This window comes from Salmo salar, chromosome ssa03 (assembly GCF_905237065.1).
Source record: "Salmo salar chromosome ssa03, Ssal_v3.1, whole genome shotgun sequence".
NCBI classification, from domain to species: domain Eukaryota; kingdom Metazoa; phylum Chordata; class Actinopteri; order Salmoniformes; family Salmonidae; genus Salmo; species Salmo salar.
Window position 1 is genome coordinate 28,641,152 of NC_059444.1, and position 25,007 is coordinate 28,666,158.

Genomic DNA, 25,007 nt, shown 5'->3' on the forward strand with positions numbered 1-25,007 from the left:
ACGTTGCTGATGGGGAGATAGACATGGATCTGTCTACACTGGTAGAGAGGGAGAGAGTCCACTGACGCTAGTAAAAAAATATCTATATATATTTCAAGTATTTGAAGGGGTGGATCATGTAACTGTGCTTGTTGTTGAAAGTCCCATGGGGAGGTGGGCTATAAAGGTTGACAGTTATCCTGAAGTATGGTGGGTCTATGGAGAAGTGACCCGTGTTGTGTTGTCTAGGAGGCGTTCTTCGGTAAGGACCTGCTGGATAAGAGCAAGCAGAGCAGGCAGCAGGCGGTGGAGTCTGGGCTGCTAGAGGAGGGCCAAGCTGGGGCTGGAATCGGGCCCCAGGGGGACAGGAAGCATCCCACCACCAGCATCCTGGACCCATCCTCAGATCCCCTGCTCAGTGCCGCCTCAGCCTCGTCCAGACCAGACGGACCACCAGGACCACGTACGTACTACACAGATGCAGATGAAGGCACAGACGCACGCACACACCACACACACTTGTCCATTGGTCCATGCCATGGTTTCTGGCTGTCATGTCTGCATGTCTTCTCATCCACAGAGCCCTCTGAGGAACCTCTAGTGGATCTGTCTGAGGTTCTCAACACGGATGCAGACCTCCTGAGGATGCTGGGGAAACAGACCGGTGACTCTGGTATGTCACTGATCTCTGAGGCTGTCATAGTGGGGAGAGTTTACTGCCAGCCTGGGATGTCTTGCTGTCTGTCTTTTCAATATGGCCTTTCCAAGGGTTAGGGTAAGGATAAATTCTCACCAATTTATCCTTACCTCCACTACATTTTTATTCAGCACATATTTGTCACATACCTTTCCATATTATTTTATTCCTTTTTTAGTTGTTTTATCTTTATTTGTCATTGTTTCAAGTGTGTTTTATGCATTTCTTTCCAGTTTGATTTGCTCTCCACTATTCTGTTGTATTCACTCATTTTGTGTCTTGGTTTCGGTTCCATTCCTGCAGGTCTTGATTTTTGCCCTTTCCAGGTCGACTCCTCACCTCCTCCTTTTGGTAAGGGCTCCATGGCCTTAATAGCAATAGTACATTCTCTTTGAGTTACTGTGTGCGCGTGTGCTCTCTGACCCTCTCACGCTACATTTCACCTGGTCTACAATGACCAGGTTTTCCAGTCCTTTGTTTGGTTACGGTTCTGTTTGTGAAGTACAAATTCACGTCTAACTGACAGAAACGCTAAAGTGATTCAAATTGTCACCGAAACAAATAGTCAAGGACAGAAAAATAGCAATTTAGAGGCAGATTATTTGGAGAGAGTGAGAGGCCTTGGTGAGTGGCCTTCCATTTTGTGGTGACAGCGAATGTCTCCGTCTCTCTCGTCCCTGTTCGGTGATTGGTGAAGAATAGCTTCTTAGCAACTCCACTGAGGCCAATAATATTCTGCATCCTTGGTTCTTTCTCAGTAATCACTACTTTTATGTAACTTAAAATGCACTTAGTATTTCTTCACCTCACAGTTCGCAGCAGTCGTCCTGACGTTGATGGTTATAATGTGTTTCTTTGAGAGTAGATTTAAAGATTCATCTCAAAAGATAGTCACCATGGGTAATTCTGCTAATCTTGCACCGTTGCTTATTATCTTCATTTAATTTGCACACAATGTAGATATCTCCCCTTTATTCAAATGAGTCGCAAAGCTTATTAGCCAGATAAAGTTCTGATTGCGTCTAGCTTTGAAGTGAGTGTACCATGCATAGTTTTTGATGTGTATTTTTGTTCTTGTGTGTCTCTGTGTGTGCTTTCTCAGCTGGTCTGGACATTGGGCCCTTGACAGACCGCTCCCCAGCGCGCGCCCATTCTCAGTCCGGCCGCCGGACTCCCCGTACGCTCCCAGATGAACATCTGGACGGGATCTTCAGCCCAGAGCTGGAGATGGCTGACGGTCAGTTCAACACGTCTGTATTTCAGCCCCTTCATATTCAATTCACTGCTTGGTATAACTCTGATCAGATGAATAATCTGTGTCCTTTCTTTTTCTTCTGGCATCAGAATCAATTCTCAGCAAACTATACAAAATACCAGGTTGGTTATTACGCCTTTTTTTTATCACTGTATATCGTTTCCCTCATTCAGAGAACCAGGGTTATACATAACTGAACATAAGTGTTGTCTGTCTATCAGTTTTAACTCTACTGTCTGTATTAGTGTTAACGACTGTCTCTATGTTGTTGTGCCCTGTAGAGCTGGAAGGGAAGGACGTGGAGGACCTCTTCACTGCCGTCCTGAGCCCCAGCACCAGCCATCCACCACAGATGCCTCAACCCCACGGCCCACCTGGGGAACCAGGAACCAGCCTGGCACACCCTCACGCAGGTACGAATCTCATCAGGGTCCTGTAGCAGATATGGGCAGTATTTCGCTCTTCTCTGACGTTTTGATAAGACTAGGGCTGTTACGGGACGTATTTCTACCACACCAGCATTCACAAGTCATGACCGCAGTCAAATGCCACGTGACCGTTTAGTCACGGCTTCTCCAAAACTGTGCACTGATGCCGCTGATGTTCATTAGTAGTCTACCAAACTTGCTAACTGACAGTCGCTAATGGCCTGGTACTCTGCGCTCTATTTTTCCTCTAATCATTCTGACATCAATGTAAATGTAATCAAAAATCCAATCAAACACTTCATGAGAGCCCATGAGCTCATGTTGCACAACATTTATATAGGCTATGCAAGAACACAGTTTTGATGGCCTCTTAAAAAGAGGAGGATCCCATCAGCTTTCTATAGGCTGGGCGATAAATCAATAATTGAGGTAAGTACTTCCCTCAATAACGATATAAAAACGCTTAGATTCATTTTCTATAATGCCGATATAGAATAATTAGGTACAGCAGTCCATTTCACCTCTGACGCAGCAGGAATGTGCGGAGAAGTGACAATATGTACGTGGAGAGGTATACGCCCAGTAAAAACCACTTAGCACCTCGAGTGATGGAGTAGCCACTATTAACCACGAAAAATGAGTGATGTAGGCGAAAACAGTGGCGGCAATAGCCATGGAGAAGGAGCAGCTTCCAACAAAGAAATTATTGATAAAAAGGGTTAAACCGTTTCAGTAATTTGGAAGTGGTTTGGCTTTTTGAAGTTCGACAAAGAGCAGAGCAATGTTCGGTGCAAATTGTGCCGTAGACAGGTGGCTATGAAGTCTGGTAATACGACAAACCTTTTTCAACATCTGAAGCAAAATCACTCTTTGGAACATGCAGGAAGTTTGAGTTTGTGCCACGGTATTAAAAAACGCCCCTCAACCAATCTAGGGATGTTTGCCCGACGCAGTCAACACTGACAGCGTTTATGCCCTACAAGCAAACATCGAAAAGACAGACATCACAAATGCTATTATGTATTGCATTGCTAAGGACGTGCTACCAATTAGCACAGTCGAAAAGGAAGGTTTCAAGAGGTTTATCAATTTAATTGACACCAGGTATGTGCTCCCTTGCCGCAAACATGGAACAATTTTCCTTAAAGTATAATTTTTTTGTGTAGCTCACATAATAATAAAAAAAATGTAACCTTTATTTAACTAGGCAAGTCGGGTAAGAACAACTTCTTATTTACAATGACGGCCTATCGGGGAACAGTGGGTTAACTGCCTTGTTCAGGGGTAGAATGACAGAGTTTTACCGTTATTTACATTTAAGTCATTTAGCAGACGCTCTTATCCAGAGCGACTTACAAATTGGTGCATTCACCTTATGATATCCAGTGGAACAACCACTTTACAATAGTGCATCTAAATCTTTTAAGGGGGGGGGGGGGTTAGAAGGATTACTTTATCCTATCCTAGGTATTCAAGAGGTGGGGTTTCAGGTGTCTCCGGAAGGTGGTGATTGACTCCGATGTCCTGGCGTCGTGAGGGAGCTTGTTCCACCATTGGGGTGCCAGAGCAGCGAACAGTTTTGACTGGGCTGAGCGGGAACTGTGCTTCCTCAGAGGTAGGGAGGCGAGCAGGCCAGAGGTGGATGAACGCAGTGCCCTTGTTTGGGTGTAGCCTGAAGGTACGGAGGTGCCGTTCCCGTCACAGCTCCGTAGGCAAGCACCATGGTCTTGTAGCAGATGCGAGCTTCAACTGGAAGCCATTGGAGAGAGCGGAGGAGCGGGGTGACGTGAGATAACTTGGGAAGGTTGAACACCAGACGGGCTGCGGCGTTCTGGATGAGTTGTAGGGGTTTAATGGCACAGGCAGGGAGCCCAGCCAACAGCGAGTTGCAGTAATCCAGACCGGAGATGACAAGTGCCTGGATTAGGACCTGCGCCGCTTCCTGTGTGAGGCAGGGTCGTACTCTGCGAATGTTGTAGAGCATAAACCTACAGGATCGGGTCACCGCCTTGATGTTAGTGGAGAACGACAGGGTGTTGTCCAGGTTCACGCCAAGGTTCTTAGCACTCTGGGAGGAGGACACAAGGGAGTTGTCAACCGTGATGGCGAGATCATGGAACGGGCAGTCCTTCCCCGGGAGGAAGAGCAGCTCCGTCTTGCCGAGGTTCAGCTTGAGGTGGTGATCCGTCATCCACACTGATATGTCTGCCAGACATGCAGAGATGCGATTCGCCACCTGGTTATCAGAAGGGGGAAAGGAGAAGATGAATTGTGTGTCGTCTGCATAGCAATGATAGGAGAGACCATGTGAGGATATGACAGAGCCAAGTGACTTGGTGTATAGAGAGAATAGGAGAGGGCCTAGAACAGAGCCCTGGGGGACACCAGTGGTGAGAGCACGTGGTGCGGAGACAGATTCTCGCCACCTGGTAGGAGCGACCTGTCAGGTAGGACGCAATCCAAGCGTGGGCCGCGCCGGAGATGCCCAACTCGGAGAGGGTGGAGAGGAGGATCTGATGGTTCACAGTATCAAAGGCAGCAGATAGGTCTAGGAGGATGAGAGTTAGCTTTAGCAGTGCGGAGAGCCTCCGTGACACAGAGAAGAGCAGAACCTGGAGGGCGATAAATGATAAGGATGTTAAGCTTGAAAGGGCTGGTAACTGTGACAGCATGGAATTCAAATGAGGAGATAGACAGATGGGTCAGGGGAGAAAGAGAGAATGTCCACTTGGGAGAGATAAGGATTCCAGTGCCACCACCCCGCTGGCCAGATGCTCTCGGGGTATGCGAGAACACGTGGGCAGACGAGGACAGAGCAGTAGGAGTAGCAGTGTTATCTGTGGTAATCCATGTTTCCGTCAGCGCCAAGAAGTCGAGGGACTGGAGGGCAGCATAGGCTGAGGTGAACTCTGCCTTGTTGGCCGCAGACCGGCAGTTCCAGAGGCTGCCGGAGACCTGGAACTCCAAGTGGGTTGTGCGCGCTGGGACCACCAAGCGGTGTGAAGCGTTTGTGTGGCCTGTGCAGAGGGGAGAGAACAGGGATAGACAGACACATAGTTGACAGGCTACAGAAGAGGCTACGCTAATGCAAAGGAGGTTGGAATGACAAGTGGACTACACGTCTCGAATGTTCAGAAAGTTAAGCTTACGTTGCAAAAATCGTATTGACTAAAATGACAAATGATACAGGACTGCTGGCTGGTGAAGTAGGCTAGCTAGCAGTGGCTGCGTTGTTGACTTTGTTTGAACGTGTAGCTGGCTAGGTAACCTCGATAGTTTCAGTACTACACCTTATCATGATACAAAAGCAACTATGTAGCTAGCTAACATGGCACTAATCAAGACGTTCCTTTGTAATGTATTTAGTTTCTACAATGCTGCTCAAAGGTAATAGTTGGCTAGGTTTGGAAAAATGGCGTCGCGGGGGACGAAAATAGCTGGCTAGCTAACCTCGATAATTACTCTAAACTACACAATTATCAAACTATGACAAAGACAACTATGTAGCTAGCTAACACTGCACTAGTCAAATCGTTCCGTTGTAATGTATTAGTTTCTACAGTGTTGCTAGTCAGTAAAGGTCGGCTAGCTAGCAGTGGGTTTGATGATGACAAGGTGTGTTGACTAAGTCTGGACAACGGCGGCGCGGCTGGCTAGCTAACCTCGATAATTACTCTAAACTACACAATTATCTTAGATACAAAGACCGCAAAGACAACTATGTAGCTAGCTAACACTACACTAATCAAGTCGTTCCGTTGTAATGTAATAGTTTCTACAGTGCTGCTAGTCGGTAGAAGTTGGCTAGTTGGCTAGCTAGCAGTGTTGACTAAGTTAGGAGGACGAAAACAGCTGGCTAGCTAACCTCGATAATTACTCTAAACTACACAATTATCTTTGATACAAAGACGGCTATGTAGCTAGCTAAGAAAAATTGCTCAGATCAAACAAATCAAACCGTTGTAATGTAATGAAATGTAATATTACCTGCGGAGCGAAGCGAAGTCCCCACAGCAATGTTAGTGAGCATTTCTCCTTTGCCAAGATAATCCATCCACCTGACAGGTGTGGCATATCAACAAGTTGATTAAACAGCATGATTATTACACAGGTTCACCTTGTGCTGGGGATAATAAAAGGCAACTCTAAAATGTGCGGTTTTGTCACAACACAATGCCACAGATGACTTAAGTTTTGAGGGAGCGTGCAATTGGCATGCTAACTGCAGGAATGTTCACCAAAGCTTTTGCCAGACAATTGAATGTTAATTTCTCTACCATAAGCTGCCTCCAATGTTGTTTTAGAGAATTTTGTCAGAATGTCCAACTGGCCTCACAACCACAGACCACGTGTAATGACGCCAGTCCAGGACCTCCACATCCGGCTTCTTCACCTAAACTGTCTGAGAGGGGAGGGGGGGTTGGCTGGCTGCAACCCTGCCCAGTCATGTGAAATCCATTGTTTAGGACGTCATTTATTTAAATAGACTGATTTCCTTATTTTCTGTGTTCCTCAATACTGTTAGCCTGATGAGCAAAAGCCTAGGCATTCGTTCGGAGCGCTAAAGCAAGTCTTCGTTTCAGAATCAAATTTCAAATCAAATTTATTTTTATATAGCCCTTCGTACATCAGCTGATATTCTCAAAGTGCTGTACAGAAACCCAGCCTAAAACCCCAAACAGCAAGCAAAGCATGTGAAAGAAGCACGGTGGCTAGGAAAAACTCCCTAGGAAAAACTCCCTAGAAAGGCCAAAAACCTAGGAAGAAACCTAGAGAGGAACCAGGCTATGAGGGGTGGCCAGTCCTCTTCTGGCTGTGCAGGGTGGATATTATAACAGAACATGGTCAAGATGTTAAAATGTTCATAAATGACCAGCATGGTCAAATAATAATAATCATAGTAGTTGTCGAGGGTGCAACAAGCACGTCCGGTGAACAGGTCAGGGTTCCATAGCCGCAGGCAGAACAGTTGAAACTGGAGCAGCAGCACGGCCAGGTGGACTGGGGACAGCAAGGAGTCATCATACCAGGTAGTCCTGAGGCATGGTCCTAGGGCTCAGGTCCTCCGAGAGAAAGACAGAAAGAGAGAAAGAGAGAATTAGAGAGAGCATATTTAAATACACACAGGACACCGGATAAGACAAGAGAAATACTCCAGATGTAACAGACTGACCCTAGCCCCCGACACATAAACTACTGCAGCATAAATACTGGAGGCTGAGACAGGAGGGATCAGAAGACACTGTGGCCCCATCCGATGATACCCCGGACAGGGCCAAACAGGCAGGATATAACCCCACCCACTTTGCCAAAGCACAGCCCCCACACCACTAGAGGGATGTCTCCAACCACCAACTTACCGTCCTAAGACAAGGCCGAGTATAGCCCACAACGATCTCCGCCATGGCACAACCCAAGGGGGGCGCCAACCCAGACAGGAAGACCACGTCAGTGACTCAACCCACTCAAGTGACGCACCCCTCCCATGGACGGCATGGAAGAACACCAGTAGGCCAGTGACTCAGCCCCTGTAAAAGGGTTAGAGGCAGAGAATCCCAGTGGAAAGAGGGGAACCGGCAAGGCAGAGACAGCAAGGGCGGTTCGTTGCTCCAGCCTTTCCGTTCACCTTCACACTCCTGGGCCAGACTATACTTAATCATAGGACCTACTGAAGAGAAAAGTCTTCAGTAAAGACTTAAAGGTTGAGACTGAGTCTGCGTCTCTCACATTGGTAGGTAGACCATTCCATAAAAATTGAGCTCTATAGGAGAAAGCCCTACCTCCAGCCGTTTGCTTAGAAATTCTAGGGACAATTAGGAGGCCTGCGTCTTGTGACCGTAGCGTACGTGTAGGTATGTACGGCAGGACCAAATCGGAAAGATAGGTAGGAGCAAGCCCATGTAATGCTTTGTAGGTTAGCAGTAAAACCTTGAAATCAGCCCTTGCCTTAACAGGAAGCCAGTGTAGGGAGGCTAGCACTGGAGTAATATGATCAAATGTTTTGGTTCTAGTCAGGATTCTAGCAGCCGTATTTAGCACTAACTGAAGTTTATTTAGTGCTTTATCCGGGTAGCCGGAAAGTAGAGCATTGCAGTAGTCCAGCCTAGAAGTAACAAAAGCATGGATTAATTTTTCTGCGTCATTTTTGGACAGAAAATTTCAGATTTTTGCAATGTTACGTAGATGGAAAAAAGCTGTCCTTGAAACAGTCTTGATATGTTCTTCAAAAGAGAGATCAGGGTCCAGAGTAACGCCGAGGTCCTTCACAGTTTTATTTGAGACGACTGTACAACCATCCAGATTAATTGTCAGATTCAACAGAAGATCTCTTTGTTTCTTGGGACCTAGAACAAGCATCTCTGTTTTGTCCGAGTTTAAAAGTAGAAAGTTTGCAGCCATCCACTTCTTTATGTCTGAAACACAGGCTTCTAGCGAGGGCAATTTTGGGGCTTCACCATGTTTCATTGAAATTTACAGCTGTGTGTCGTCCGCATAGCAGTGAAATTTAACATTATGTTTTCGAATGACATCCCCAAGAGGTAAAATATATAGTGAAAACAATAGTGGTCCTAAAACGGAACCTTGAGGAACACCGAAATTTACAATTGATTTGTCAGAGGACAAACCATTCACAGAGACAAACTGATATCTTTCCGACAGATAAGATCTAAAGGTTGCTCATCACACGAGCATCGTTTTCCTACAGTAATGCAGTCCCTTTGATATAATCCTGTTTTTGCATACAGGGAATGCCATGTTTCCACGGATGCCAATGATGAACGGGCTGATGGGACCTAACCAACGATTCCCTCTGAATCCGTCCAATCCCGGAGCAGGACCCTGTATCCCAGACAATTTCTCTCCCCTCCACCGTATGCCTTTTACTGACAATCCAAGGTACTAACTGCAAATCTTACCTTGCTGTGGAAAGCACATAATAATCTGACAAACTGTATTGAACGTTAAGTCATCTCCATACAACTACTCGGTTTAACCAAATCAAATCGCAGACTTTGCTAGTGACCGTAGTTACCGTAGGGAGCTCTAGTTGTCGACAAAACAATGATAATGATGACTACATGTTTTTTTGTACATCACTCAAATCCTTGTACTTGTGTCCTTCCTGCAGGGACAGGAAGTTTAATCAGATGGCCAGAGAGGTGGTGGGTCCATGGCAGGGGGCTCCTGGTCTTGTCCATGGTGGCCCAGGCCTCACACCTCCTCCTGGGCCCGGGCCTGAGGGGGGTGAGGCGGAGGCCATGTCCAACGCCCAGAGGAGCACACTGAAGTGGGAGAAGGAGGAGACGCTGGGGGAGCTAGCCACTGTAGCCCCTGTCCTTTACACCAACGTCAACTTCCCCAGCCTTAAGGATGACTTCCCAGGTGTGTGTGTGTTTCCCAGTCACACCTCTGTGCACATCCAGCCGTTATCATGACTTAATATACAGTGGAAGATGTAATCAGATGTCCTTTTTGAGCTGCAGTCTGTTTTCGTCATGTAAAAAAAATATGATCTTCTTTCGGCACTCTACAGACTGGTCTACAAGAGTCAAACAGATTGCAAAGCTATGGAGGAAAGCAAGTTCTCAAGACAGGGCCCCATATGTGGTAAGATGCATTTCATTCTGCTTAAATGACTTATTGTCCCCAGTAGACAGACATACATTGAACATGTGAGAATCCTGTGAAGATGTTGTAATATCTCTGTCTCCCTTAACTTCTATGGGCTAGGTGGGACGGTAGTGTCCCACCTGCGGGACACAGCCAGTGAAATATCAGGGCGGAAAATTCAAAAACAACAAAATGTCATAGTTCAATTCTCAAACATACGACTATTTTACACCATTTTAAAGATACACTTTTCGTTAGTCTAACCACATTGTCCGATTTCAAAAAGGCTTTACAGCGAAAGTAAAACATTAGATTATGTTAGGAGAGTACATAGACACAAATAATCACACAGCCATTTTCCAAGCAAGGACGTGTCAATAAAACCCAAAACACAGCGAAATGAAGCACTAACCTTTGACGATCTTCATCAGATGACACTCCTAGGACATTATGTTACACAATAAATGTATGTTTTGTTCGATAAAGTTCATATTTATATCCAAAAACAGCATTTTACATTGGCGTGTGATATTCAGAAAATGTATTCCCACCAAAAAGTCCGGTGAATGTGCACATCAATTTACAAAAATACTCATCATAAACGTTGACAAAATACATAACAATTATTTTAAGAATTATAGATAGACTACTCCTTTATGCAACCGCTGTGTCAGATTTTAAAATAGCTTTACGGAGAAAGCACATTTTTCAATATTCTGAGTACATAGCTCAGCCATCACGGCGAGCTATTCAGACACCCGCCAAATTCGGGGCAATCTAAACTCAGAATTAGTATTAGAAATATTGTATTACCTTTGCTGATCTTCGTCAGAATGCACTCCCAGGACTGCTACTTCCACAAGAAATGTTGTTTTTGTTCCAAATAATCCATATTTATGTCCAAATACCTCCATTTTGTTCGTGCGTTCAGAGCACTATCCAAAGGGGAACGCGCGAGCGCGGAACGAGAGACGAAAAGTCAAAATGTTCCATTACCGTACTTAGAAGCATGTCAAACGCTGTTTAAAATCAATCTTTATGGTATTTTTTACGGAAAATTGCGATAATATTCCAACCGGACAATAGCATATTCATTCAAGAAGAAAAAGGAGGGGCGTGCTCGCGGGACCGAGCATATCCAATCCTTTTGTTGCCAGGCAGACCACTCAGTAACTGAGCTCCTATTATCTGCCCAGTGACAGGAAAATGCTCAAACCACTTTCTGAAGGCTTTAGACAGCCAATGGAAGCCTTAGGAAGTGCAACATCACCCCACAGACACTGGAGCTTCGATAGAGAATCAAAAGAAAGACTACAATTCTCAGACTTTTCACTTCCTGCTTGGATTTTTCTCAGGTTTTTGCCTGCCATATGAGTTCTGTTATACTCACAGACACCATTCAAACAGTTTTAGAAACTTTAGAGTGTTTTCTATCCAAATCTACTAATAATATGCATATTCTAGTTCCTGGGCCAGAGTAGTAACCTGTTTAAATTGGGTACGTTTTTCATCCGGCCGTGAAAATACTGCCCCCTAGCCCAGACAGGTTAAACTTTAGTCTGATGTGGTATTTATTCTATCAGTCAGACTACTACGTATTGCCGCTTTAACAGAAGAACCTCAGTTTTCAGTGTTAAACACACTACAGAACCTGTCATTTCTGGCAGAGGCCATGTTTTAATGACCTGCACTTGATAAAATAATGACTGAAAAAAAAAAACATTCGTAATCGTCTCCAAAGGATTCTATGACACCAGCTGAAATGATTTATTGTGTGTGTGTGTGTGTGTGTGTGTGTGTGTGTGTGTGTGTGTGTGTGTGTGTGTGTGTGTGTGTGTGTGTGTGTGTGTGTGTGTGTGTATTTGTCTGCGACTGATTTTGCTCCGCAGCAAAAGGCAAGGGACAACCGGGCTGCTCTGCGCATCAACAAGGTCCAGATGTCCAACGAGAGTCTGAAGAGGCAGCAGTCGCAGCAGATTCCCCTGTCCCAGCAGCCTCCCGCCTCACTGCAACTCCCCGACGAGGTGTTTGACCCCAACATACCTCTAGACACAGACTTGCTCTTTAAGGACCCTTTGAAACCCAAAGAGTCAGAGCATGAGCAAGAGTGGAAGTTTAGACAGGTAAGATTGTATTCAGAGAAGTGAGGTAGTAGTAGTGTGGCCTGCAGGCAGGTTAGTGTGTGTGAGATGCAACCAGGTGAGATACAGTTTAGGAAGGCCCCCCCCAAAAATACATTAGTCAAATGTCAAAACTCTTTTTTTGTCTTTTTGTAATTTAGACTGCTAAGCAAACATGCATTGCTTGTGAAGTCACTATTTAATAAACTAAACATGTTTTGCCTTTTCATCCTGTTCTTACGACAGCAAATGAGACAGAAAAGCAGGCAGCAAGCCAAGATCGAAGCCACCCAGAAGCTGGAGCAGGTGAAGAACGAGCAGCTGCAGCAGCAGCAACAGCAGTCAGGCAGCCAGTCGGAGGGAGATGGTAACAACAGCGGCAACCAGAGTCCTTCCTCCCAGCACGGCAGCAACGGCAGCATGTCCCCCATGCAGCACAGCACCGGAGGTAAAGAGGGCTTCCTCCGATCTCAACTGCCAGCGACGCCCACCTCAGGCCCCCCCGAAGACGTGTTTCTGCGACCCCCTCCTCCCCCTCCCTCAGGGGGTTCCTCTCAGCCCCAGTCCCCCCAGGTGTTCTCCCCTGGCTCCTCTGGCTCCAGACCCTCCTCTCCCTGTGACCCTTATGCCAAGATGGTGGGCACCCCCAGGCCTCCGACTCTAGGACCCGGCGCAAGTCGCAGAATGTCCATGGAGTCTGGCAAGTCTCCCACCTCTCTGATGGATCAGCAGGACAGAGGGAGGCTCACATCTCCCGCTCATGAGGCTTTTGGTTCGCCCACGTCCATGAGTAGGGAGATAGATCCCTATGCCAAGCCCCCTGACACCCCCAGGCCTGTTGCTGCGGACATGGACCCCTTCCTAAAGCCTATGGGCCCACCCAGAGTCAACCAGGGTCCTCAGGGGAGGCCCCCGATGGGCTCTCCAGTGCGGGGAGACCCTTACTCCAGACCCATGATCCGCCAAGAGGCCTACCAACGGATGGCTCAGAACAGGATGATCCTGTCAGACCCTTACTCCAGACCTCTGTTAGCTCCCATCCCGGGAAGCAACGAGCAGGGCTCAGTCCCTCAGTCTCTATTCAAGACCCCCATGCCTCCGCCCCAGGCCCAGGACCCCTTCAACAGACCAATGGGACACCTGTCAGACAGATTCTCTCAGCAGGGAGACCCCTACTCTCAGGCCTCTCTTACTCCGCGACCCCACGACAGTTTCACCAGTCCACCTAGGATGGCCCAGCACCATCCCCAGGGCCACCCTTTCCCCCAGCCCGGCCCAATAGCACAGTTACCTAACCGAAACCCTTACGCTCATGCTCCCTCTACCCCAAGGCCCGACCACTTCACATATGACCCCTTCGCCCAGCCCCCTGGAAACCCAAGACCCTCTTCAGACCCCTATGCTCAGATGTCAGGTACCACTCGACCCATGAATGACCCCAGTTGCCAACTTCCTGGAAACAGACCGTTCTTTGAGTCCAGCTACGCTCGACCTCCAGGAACCCCTCGCCCACACGACAACTACAGTCAGACCTCGGACCCTTACTCCCAGCAGCCCAACACTCCTCGCCCTGGCCCTGGCATGAACCAGTTCCCTCACCCACACCCCCAAGCACCTGGTCAGAGGATGTCCCCCGGGCACTCCATGGACCCCTACGCCCAGCAACCTGGTACCCCTCGGCCCCCCATGGGAAAGAGGTTCTCCAAGTCCCCAGGCAGCCAGAGGCTAGCCCCCATGGATCCCTACGCTAGCCAACCTGGAACCCCCAGGCCTATGAGTGGTGACATGTTCTCCCAGACCCCCAGGCCGATGCTGAGTGACCCGTACGCCCAGGCTCCAGGAACCCCCCGGCCAGGGATGGGACCTGACGGGCTGGGCAGACTGCAGGGGCAGAGGCCTGGTCCCATGGGGAATCAGCAGGACCCTTTCTCCACTCAAGGCGTTAGGCCCCAAGACGCTCCCTTCCCGCACCCTGGGTCACAGACACCAAAGCATCACGGTGGGATGGCCGATGATGGATTCTCTCCGTCGCCGTCCAGACGTCCCAACCAGACTCCTGTCCATGATCCTTATGAGCAGGCACCCATCCCCCCCTGTCCACAGCCAGCAGAAAGACTGGAGTTGAAGGAGCAGCAAGGCCAGGACCCTGGAGGACAGCTGCAAAGACCCTCCCAGATGCCTGGAACCTCCTCTGAGGTTCAGAGTGTCTCCCTGGCTGACAGTGAGGAGAGACTCAGACAGGTAGGAGGACTGACACTGTTTTTAACAGCTCTTATCTTTATTTAAAGCATTATCTTTCAGATATTAATTTTATCCGCTTCAGTATTCACTTAAATAAAATGTTTTATCCCTTGGCAAGCTGGAAGCCATGGTGATTAATAGCTTATACATTTCTATCACTTTTAATTTTTCAAACAAATATTCAGTAGAGTTCAGGCATGAATTATCTAGTTGAAGGTCTGACTAATCGTGTTTTATTTAGCGTCAACGCATCCGAGAGCTGATCCTGAAGCAGCAGCAGCAGAGGAATGCTATCCGCCAGGAGAATGCTGGTAACATGGCCCCTGGCACCCCTCGACCCTGGCCCCATGAGGGCCACGGACAACAGTGCGAGATATTCAGTCGGCCTCCTCCACCCTACCCTGGACCAGGACCCATGAGGTTCCCTGGACCCTTCCCAGGGGACCAGCGTGGCCCTTTCCCTAACGAGGGCCAGTTCCCCAGAGGACAACATCCTGGGGATCCTAATATCAGACATCAGGGGCCAAGGTTAGTAACTGGAATTACTGTCCTTACAGAGGTTACAGTAAACATGTCATCCCCCATGAGTGATGCAGCGCCAATGGAGATATCTCGTGTAATTACATTTCAGTTCATTACTATAGCTTCTGCCTTGGGCCAATCAGTGTCATTTTGTAAATGCTGGATTTCTATGGCAGGACAAGTCATTCACCCAAGTTTTGTCAAAATCGTCCCAGTGCTGTCTGAGATATGGACAGAGACCGATCCACAGTCATGGGGGACAATAAATAAGACAATCTTTTATGACTCATGAAATTTGTAGTCTGAGAAAAAACTGAATGAGCCACTCTAGATTGAATGTGGAGAATGTCTGAGAAAATTCAGCACAGGAATATGTATTGAAATATGTTTATTTTCTATCACTCAGGTTTGCATTTCCACCTGGTGGGCCTGGACCTCACGGAGGACAGGAGTTCTTCCTCAGAGGCCCCCACCCCATGCAGGACATCCACCCGGGGATGAGACGCTCTATGTCCGTGGACATGGCCAAGTCCATGGGGGGCAACCCCAACCCTATGGGGCTGCCACAGCATTTCCCTCCTCGCGGCTTGCCAATGCAGCAGCACAACATCATGGGTCAGCCTTTCATCGAGCTGAGACACAGAGCCCCTGACAGCAGACTTCGCCTCCCCTTCGGTCCCAACGCCATGGATCAATGTCCCAACATGGATCCCAACCTCCAGCCCCAAAGGCCTCCTGGTTTCATGGGAGGGCCTGAGTTCAGGTTCCCTCCAGGTATGAACCAAGATGGCTCCAGGATGATGATGGATTCCATGGGGAACCAGCAGGTTGGCCAGAGCCAGCTGTCATCTAGCATGGAGAACCTCCACCAGCAGCAGCAGGCTCAGATGCAAGGGGGCACCATGCCCAGGCAAGCCCAGCTGATGAGGTCCATGAGCCAGCCAGCTTCGAACAAGACGCAGAGTATGTCAGCTCCTTCCATGATGACGCCAGGGCCATCTGCTGGACACACTGATGATCAGGGAGTCTCCATGGCTAACAACCACGATGGAGTGGAGGAGAAACTGGACACCGTCGAATCGGCTGTCAAAGACCTGGAAGACGTGGAGGTGAAGGACCTGGTCGATGCCGATCTGGACAACCTAAACCTGGATCCGGAAGAAGAAGACGGCAAAGACCTGGACCTGGAGACCAACGATTTGCACCTGGACGACTTCCTGACATCAGGGAAGTTCGACATCATCGCGTACACTGACCCTGACCTGAACGATATCAAGAAGGACATGTTCAACGAGGAGTTGGAGCTTAGTGACCCCATGGAAGACCACAGTGATGCCTCAGACTTCCAGAAGGCTTTGTCTGAGAAGAGGAACTTCAACTCTAGTTGTGGTGGCGCTGCATCTTCCTTCTCTAATTTAACATCTGGAATGGGGAAGTCGGAGGGAACGGCCGAGAAGTATTCCTCGTCAGCTGACGTCAAACAGGAAGTGAGCTGTAGACAAAGCGCCGCGTCCTCCCTGCCCTCGAAGCAGAAGATCAAAATGGTAGACGGAGACATCCTGTCCCAGACGTCCAATGAGAGGACGGACCAGCAAGTAGACGAAAACACTAACAACCAATCAGGAGTGCTCTCTGACTCCACCCCAGTCCTATCTAGCTTACTAATCAAGCAGCAGCCAGAGGAGTCCTCCTCTGACAATCAAGGCAGTGGTAACTCTATGGCACAGCCAAATCAAGATGCTCAGAACAACTCCCAAACCATGGATCCCACTAGCAGGGGAGAAAGAGAAGGAGATACATCCATGTCTACCTTTGAGATAGACCAGAGTGGGTTGACCCCGGCTCAGCAGGCCCTGTTGGTCCAGACGTTGGGCCAGGTGGGGCCAGGGGGGCACAGACCCCTGCTGCTGGAGGAGCAGCCCCTCCTCCTACAGGACCTGCTGGACCAGGAGAGGCAGGAGCAGCAGCAGCAGAGGCAGATGCAGGCCATGATCCGACAGCGCTCCTCCAGTGACTCCTTCTTCCCCAACATCGGTAACTTGATGTTTTTCATTCAGGCTAAATGCTTTTATTCCAGTTCAAACAAGTTATTTACCTTCACATTTTGTATGAGAAATAAATAGTATGAATATAAGTGATATGCATAGAGGAATTTGTCTATAAAATAAATCATTGAGGACATTTGTCTTTAGGAAAGGGCAAATTGCTGATCGCACATCTTTTTTTGTCTGCAGATTTTGACGCAATCACTGACCCTATTATGAAAGCAAAGATGGTCGCTCTGAAAGGCATCAACAAGGTCATGGTTCAAAACAACATGGGAATGACACCGATGGTCATGAATAGGTTTCCGCCTGGTGCTGCAGCACCGTGTCCTGAAAGCGCCTCTGCTCCCCCACAGGCCGTTGGACAGGTAACTGAACCGCTTTTCACCAAATCACTTCTCTCAAGTCTTCTTTCATACACAAACCACACTAGGAAACACGAATTATAACAACAATTTGTTTCTCTTTCAAAACCAGGATGGCAAGCTGACACCCGCGGTGGCAAGGCCCAACCCTCCGAATTTTGGGTCAGATTTTGTCAGTAAGTTCCATTTTCAAATTGTCAGTGAATTCATCTTTTGATTTACGAGCCGAAGTTCAATAATAATGGCATAAAATACAATTCTGTCTCCCCTAAGATGTTTTTTAGGCTTAGCCCATTGGGTGTTTTTAAGAAATGCTGTTTAAAATATGTCAAATAAAAACTCACTCTCTGTTATCTCCCCCTCAGATAATGCTCAGAAGGCTCAGTACGAGGAGTGGCTCCAGGAGACCCAGCAGCTGCTCCAGATGCAGCAGAAGTTTCTGGAGGAGAAGATCGGAGCCCACAGGAAGGCCAAGAAGGCCCTGTGTGCCAAGCAGCGCACGGCCAAGAAGGCTGGGAGGGAGTTTGCTGAGGAGGACGCAGAGCAGCTCAAACATGTCACAGAGCAGCAGAGTGTAGTCCAGAAACAGCTGGAGCAGGTAAATGCTGCTGAGGGCACTCTTTCTTTCACCTTTTTCCATCAGCACTTCCTCTCACCCTTGCACTATGCTCTCAATTCAACTCTCAAACTGCCCTTGCTTGGAGAGCTATGTTTTGAGCCCCTGTCAAAAATGTTGATTCTTTCTTCAGTGATTCAGACATCATTTAAATGCTCCTTATAATGATCATGAATATTCATTAATGGATGTCAATGAAAACATTTAATTGTTATTGTCTGTGTTGGGGTTTGAGACATGCATTGTCATGAGTTTGCCTCTGTGCTCATGAATTGTGTTTGGTTCTTGTCCTTTCAGATCCGGAAGCAGCAGAAAGAGCATGCCGAACTGATCGAGGAGTATCAAGTGAAGCAGCAGCAGCAGCAGCAGGGTGGCAGTGGCATGCCTCCCACTGTGATGCCAGCGACTGTGCCAGGGATGCCACCAATGCAGGGTGTCCCTGGTGGCAAGGTACCAAGCGGGCCTCCGATGAGCCAACAGCCACCTATGAACCCCATGATGCATCAGGTGCCACTACATCCAGGCCAGCCGAACGCCCCTCCACAACACATGCCGATAACCAACCAACCAGGCTGGCATCCTGGAGCTCCCATGCCCATGGGTGACCCCAATATGCCCCCTCAGATTCCCATGGGAAACCCAGCACAGCAGCCCTCCCAGATGCCCCAGCAGATGCCTCCCCAGATGCCCCAGCAGATCCCCATAGAAAACCAACCTCAGGCTCAACCCAGTGGGGTCACAACCCCACAGGGCTCTGGTCTGAAGTTTGACGACAACAACCCGTTCAGCGAGGGCTTCCAGGAGAGAGAGCGGAGGGAGAGGCTGAGAGAGCAGCAGGAGAGGCAGAGGGTCCAGCTGATGCAGGAGGTAGAGCGCCAACGGGCACTGAAACAACGCATGGAGATGGAACAGCAAGGTTTGCTGGGGCCCGACGGGGGGAACATGGCCCCCATCTCTCAGATGCCGTTCTTCAATGCCGAGCTTCCCCAGGACTTCATGCAGCCACAGAGGCCACAACTACCACAACAGCAGCAGCAGTTGGGACCTATGTTTCCCCAGCAGCAGTCCATGCAGTCAGGGATGGGCTCTCCTCCCGGGGTCTACATGCAAGGTGGGGACCGGAGGGCCATGATGGGTAATGGGATGCTTCCTCAGGACATGGGGCCTGGTGGTTTTGGGCCTGATACCATGGGTCTACAGGGAGCTAACTTCCCCCAGGGTCCACCCAGACCCAGGAGGTTCAGCGGGCCAGGCATGATGCCTCAGATGCCCGGGGAACGCCCTCTGTTTGGCGGAGACTCCTCCACCACACCCCTGCCTTCCAACTTCCCCGGCTCGGGTCAGTCTCTGATCCAGCTCTACTCCAACATCATCCCGGAAGAGAAGGGTAAGAAGAAGAGGAACAGAAAGAAGAAAAAAGACAACGACGACGCAGATTCCATTAAAACCCCGTCCACGCCGCACTCTGACCTCACAGCCCCTCTGACACCCTGCCGGTCGGACACATCCTCCACACCCACCAGGAACAACGCCCACCTCTTCGGGGACCAGGACCTCTCCAGGTCCCCCTTACTGGGCTCCTCCACCTCTACCCACAGCCACTCTGAGCTGGAACGGCAGCTCTCTGGAGGAGGCTTGGGGGTGGGTGGTGGTGGGCAGCCTGGAGGGATGAGCAGCCTCCCATCAGACATCGCCAGGGCCCAGGCTCTGGAGCAAGAGCGCATCCTCAGCAACATCAAGCTGGAGCAGACTGAGAGCACCGAGTGCGCCTCATCCGACATGTGCTCAGGGATGGGCATAGTAAAGGAGGAGGGTGGACCTGCAGCACAGAGTCCCTCGCACGGCGGGGGAGGCAAGGGGGAGTCTGGGGGTAATAACGAGCTCCTCAAACACCTGTTGAAGAACAAGCAGACCCCTCTTAATGGACCAGGGCTTCCCCACCAACGGTCTGAGGAGGAGGAGGTGGCTACGGACTGTAAGGCCCTGCTGCTGAGGCAGAGCTCCATGGACAGCAATGGGGTGAGTCTCACTCTGTCTGGCAGATAAGGCATGGCAGTGGAGGCTGGTGGAGGCTCATTGCAACAGCTGGGATGGATTGAATGGAACAGTTTCGTTCCATTCGTTACAGTGAGCCTATCCTCCGATTTCTCCCTCGACCAGCCTCCATTGAGTCAGTGACCGCTAGCTTGCTATGTAGGTAGATGAGCAGCCAGTGTGAGTCACGGCCAAGCCAAGCAGGCTCAGTGAATCAGTCAGATGGGTCGTGTCTCTCGCTGCCTGCGACAAACTGCTGTGAGTCATAGTAAGACGCAGTATTTTAGGCTGAGTCATGATTCATGAAATGTTTTTTGACAACACATTTTTATAGATAATGCTGTATTGTTGTGCTTAGCCATGAGAGAGACACTGCTGTCTTATCAGTTCCTCTGTTAAATTGACAATAAAGTCATCTTTATCTATGTTCTCCCAGGCGTATTCAGACGGACAGATGTCTGGCCTGCCAGAGTTTCCAGGACCGCTGCTTGCAGGACAGGAGAAAAAGAAAGGCAGGAACAAGAGGACCCCCAAGGGAGGGGAGAGGCCCGCCTCTCGCTACAGGAAGAGGAAGAAAGAGGGGGAGGAGAAGCAACTGGTGCACTGTAGCACAGATGCACTAATGACCCAGCTAAAACAGGTAGGGGATATACCTAAACATCACATAACACTAGGGACTATGTAGTCCGCGACAGAAAAGAAGCCAATGATGAAATAGTGAAAGGAGTGCTGTTGATTCTCTAAACACACTTCAGAGTATAGACTCCTTACACCGGTAGGCCACATTCAGCATGCAGAAAGGCTACATGTACTCACATGTATCTCGCATTGAGGGGAGGTCAATTCTCCCTTCAGAGATATTTCTTTACACTACTCAATCTTTAGCAGTGCTGTGATGCATTGACCACAGAGCTAACTAATTACAGATAGGATAGGACGGTACCCCTGGTGTGTGTATGCTGATACCATTACACGTATTATAGCCACATACACTACATGACCAAAAGTATGTGGACACCTGGTTGTCGAACATCTCACTCCAAAATCATGGGCATTAATATGGAGTTATTCCCCCCTTTGCTGCCTTAACAGCCTCCGCTCTTCTGGGAAGGCTTTCCACTAGATGTTGGAACATTGCTGCGGGGACTTGCTTCCATTCAGCAACAAGCATTAGTGAGGTCGTGCGCTGATGTTGGACGATTATGCATTGCTCGCAATCGGCGTTCCAATTCATCCCGAAGATGTTCGATGGGTTTGAGGTCAGGGCTCTGTGCAGGCCAGTCAAGTTCTTCCACACTGATCTCGACAAAGCATTTATGTTTGCACCTTGCTTTGTGTAAGGGGGCGTTGTCATGCTGAAAGAGGAAAGGGCCTTCCTCAAACTGTTGCCACAAAGTTGGAAGCACAGAATCATCTAGAATGTCATTGTGTGCTGTAGCCCGAACTATGAAAAACAGCCCCAGACCATTATTTCCTCCTCCACCAAACTTGATAGTTGGCACTAGTGTTGGGGTAGGAAGCATTCTCCTGGCATCCGCCAAACCCAGATTAGTCCGTCAGACTGCCAGATGGTGAAGTGTGATTCATCACTCCAGAGAATGCGATTCCACTGCTCCAGAGTCCAATGGTGGCGAGCTTTACACCACTCCAGCCGACACTTGGCATTGCACATGGTGATCTTAGGCTTGTGTGCGGCTGCTTGGCAATGGATACCCATTTCATGAAGCTCTCGACAAACAGTTCTTGTGCTGACGTTCCTTTCCAGAGGCAGTTTGGAACTTGTAATGAGTGTTGCACCCAAGGACAGATGATTTCTACACGCTTCAGCACTCGGCGGTCCCGTTCTATGAGCTTGTATGACCTACCACTTCGCGGCTGAGCCGTTGTTGCTCCTAGACGTTTCCACTTCACAATAACAGTACTTACAGTTGACCGGGGCAGCTCTAGCAGGGCAGAAATTTGACAAACTGACTTGTTGGAAAGGTGGGACTATGGACTATGGGTGTGGCTGAAATAGCAGAGTCCACTAATTTGAAGGGGTGTCCACATACTTTTGTGTATATATATATAGTGATTATGGACTAGCAAATTCTGCCCCCTGCCCCCCATGGTGCTGTTCATTGATTAAGTCTGATCATATAATGTCTTCATAAATGGCTGTAGTTAAATGGAATAGAAACTGATTTCTGATTTGCATACTGCAATCCACAGTTTGATGGCATAGAACCATATATGAAATGTAGAAAATGATGTTCATTGAAACAAATTGTCGTTGAATACTGACTGGGTGCTGCTACACTGTGTGCATCTCATTGATAAATGAGACTTAAATAATAATGTTCTTCTTACCAAAGGTTATTATAAAACCGTCAACCAGCTCTTTAGAGTTACAATTTACTCGGTGCTTTGTCAAAGTTAAATTACTGTCATTTTGATAAGTAATTGCTGTCACGGTTTTATTCCCATGTGGGAAGAATAATTGTAGAAAATGAATTTAATGGGAAATCTAGGCTTTCAAAACACACTTCAATTAGAAATACCCGATAATCGCTGTAAACCATAAACAAGGACAAATTACACAGACTTCCAACTAAACATATAGCCACCACAGCAGAGTTGAAACCGTGAATAATACCTCAGGCATGTTAATTGGAGTGGTGCTATTTGTGTTCATATATCTGAGGTAATTATGGAATTTTGCAGGGAGTTTTACACCACTAGAGAACATTCCTCTCACTTCACAGACAGTGCCTTCATAAAGTATTCATACTCCTTGACTTATTCCACATTTTGTTGTTGCAGCCTGAAATTAAAATGTATGAAATCTATTTTTTTACTCACCTATCTACACACAATACCCCATAATGAAGAAAACATGTTTTTAGACATTTTTGCAAATTTGTTGAAAATTGAATAATACAGATATCTAATTTACATAAGTATTCAGAACCCTGAGTCATTACATGTTAGAATCACCATTGGCAGCGATTACAACTGAGTCTTTCTGTGTACATCTCTCTAAGAGCTTTGCAAACCTGGATTGTACAATATTTGCACATTATTATTTTTAAAATTCTTCAAGCTCTATCAAGTTGGTTGTTCATCATTACTAGAAAGCCATTTTCAAGTCTTACCATAGAGTTTCAAGCCGATTTGAGTCAATTATTTTTATCCTAAACATGTCCCTAGTCCTTGCCGATGACAATCATACCCATAACATGATGCTTGAAAGTGTGAAAAGTGGTAATCTGTGAGGTGTTGTTGGATTTGTCCCAAGCATAACGCTTTGTATTCAGGAGATAAAGTTAATTTCTTTGCCACATTTTTGGCAGATTTACTTTAGTGCCTTATTGCAAACAGGATGCATGTTTTGGAATATTTTTATTCTGTACAGGCTTCTTTCACGCTGTCATTTAGGTTAGCATTGTGGAGTAACTAATGTTGATCCATCCTCAGTTTTCTCCTTTCGCAGCCATTAAACTCTAACTGTTTTAAAGTCACCATTAGCCTCATGGTGAAATCCCTGACTGGTTTCCTTCCTCTCCGGCAACTGAGTTAGGAAGGACACCTACAGTTGAAGTCGGAAGTTTACATACACCTTAGCCAAGTACATTTAAACTCAGTTTTTCACAATTCCTGACATTTAATCGTAGTTAAAAATTCTCTGTCTTAGGTCAGTTAGGATCACCACTTTATTTTAAGAATGTGAAATGTCAGAATAGTAGAGAGAATTATTTCTTTCAGCTTTTATTTCTTTCATCACATTCCCAGTGGGTCAGAAGTTTGCATTGCCTTTAAATTGTTTGACTTGGGTCAAACGTTTTGGGTAGCCTTCCACAAGCTTCCCACAATAAGTTGGGTGAATTTTGGCCCATTCCTCCTGACAGAGCTGGTGTAACTGAGTCAGGTTTGTAGTTCTCATTACTCGCACACGCTTTTTCAGTTCTGCCCACAACTTTTCTATAGGATTGAGGTCAGGGCTTTGTGATGGCCACTCCAGTACCTTGACTTTGTTGTCCTTAAACCATTTTGGAAGTATGCTTGGAGTCATTGTCCATTTGGAAGACCCATTTGCGACCAAGCTTTAACTTCCTGAATGATGTCTTGAGATGTTGCTTCAATATATCCACATAATTTTCCTACCTCATGATGCCATCCATTTTTATGAAGTGCACCAGTCCCTCGTGCAGCAAAGCACCCCCACAACATGATGCTGCACCCCCGTGCTTCACGGTTGGGATGGTGTTCTTCAGCTTGCAAGCATCCCCCTTTTTTCTCCAAACATAACGATGGTCCTTATGGCCAAACAGTGCTATTTTTGTTTCATCAGACCAGAGGACATTTCTCCAAAAAGTATGATCTTTGTCCCCACGTGCAGTTGCAAACCATAGTCTGGCTTTTTTTATGGCGGTTTTGGAGCAGTGGCTTTTTCCTTGCTGCGCGGCCTGTCAGGTTATGTCGATATAGGACCCGTTTTACTGTGGATATAGATACTTTTGCACCTGTTTCCTCCAGCATCTTCACAAGTTCCTTTTGCTTTTGTTCTGGGATTGATTTGCACTTTTCGCACCAAAGTACGTTCATCTCTAGGAGACAGAACGCGTTTCCTTATTGAGTGTTATGACGGCTGCGTGGCCCAATGGTATTTATACTTGCATACTATTGTTTGTACAGATGAACGTGGTACCTTCAGGCGTTTGGAAGTTGCTCCCAAGGATGAACCAGACTTGTGGAGGTCTATAAAAAAAAATCTGAGGTATTGGCTGATTTCTTTTGATTTTCCCATGATGTCAAGCAAAGAGGCACTGAGATTGAAGGTAGGCCTTGAAATACATCCACAGGTACACCTCCAATTGACTCAAATAATGTCAATTAGCCTATCGGACGCTTCTAAAGCCATGACATGTTTTTCTGGAATTTTCCAAGCTGTTTAAAGGTACAGTCAACTTAGTGTATGTAAACTTCTGACCCACTGGAATTGTGATACAGTGAAATAATCTGTCTGTAAACAATTGTTGGAAAAATTACTTGTCATGCACAAAGTAGATGTCCTAACCGACTGCCAAAACTATAGTTTGTTAACAAGACATTTCT

At 47.5% G+C, this 25,007-nt stretch overlaps 1 protein-coding gene across 7 annotated transcripts in view; it reads left to right on the forward strand.

Annotated features, from left to right (window-relative positions):
* LOC106599252 (histone-lysine N-methyltransferase 2C) overlaps positions 1–25,007 on the forward strand; it is a 146,666-nt gene that overhangs the window by 95,998 nt on the left and 25,661 nt on the right. For 6 of the 7 annotated variants that reach the window (XM_014190384.2, XM_045714703.1, XM_014190382.2 and 3 more), the window contains 18 exons: positions 229–442; positions 560–652; positions 980–1,027; positions 1,779–1,913; positions 2,021–2,053; positions 2,213–2,344; positions 9,106–9,256; positions 9,489–9,742; positions 9,894–9,967; positions 11,860–12,093; positions 12,337–14,331; positions 14,573–14,859; positions 15,260–16,887; positions 17,088–17,266; positions 17,376–17,439; positions 17,629–17,861; positions 18,177–19,898; positions 20,350–20,553. In XM_014190384.2, coding sequence (XP_014045859.2) covers positions 229–442; positions 560–652; positions 980–1,027; positions 1,779–1,913; positions 2,021–2,053; positions 2,213–2,344; positions 9,106–9,256; positions 9,489–9,742; positions 9,894–9,967; positions 11,860–12,093; positions 12,337–14,331; positions 14,573–14,859; positions 15,260–16,887; positions 17,088–17,266; positions 17,376–17,439; positions 17,629–17,861; positions 18,177–19,898; positions 20,350–20,553 — 7,680 coding nt within the window. The remainder of the gene's footprint in view (positions 1–228; positions 443–559; positions 653–979; positions 1,028–1,778; positions 1,914–2,020; positions 2,054–2,212; positions 2,345–9,105; positions 9,257–9,488; positions 9,743–9,893; positions 9,968–11,859; positions 12,094–12,336; positions 14,332–14,572; positions 14,860–15,259; positions 16,888–17,087; positions 17,267–17,375; positions 17,440–17,628; positions 17,862–18,176; positions 19,899–20,349; positions 20,554–25,007) is intronic. The other variant, XM_014190385.2, reaches the window with a different exon arrangement.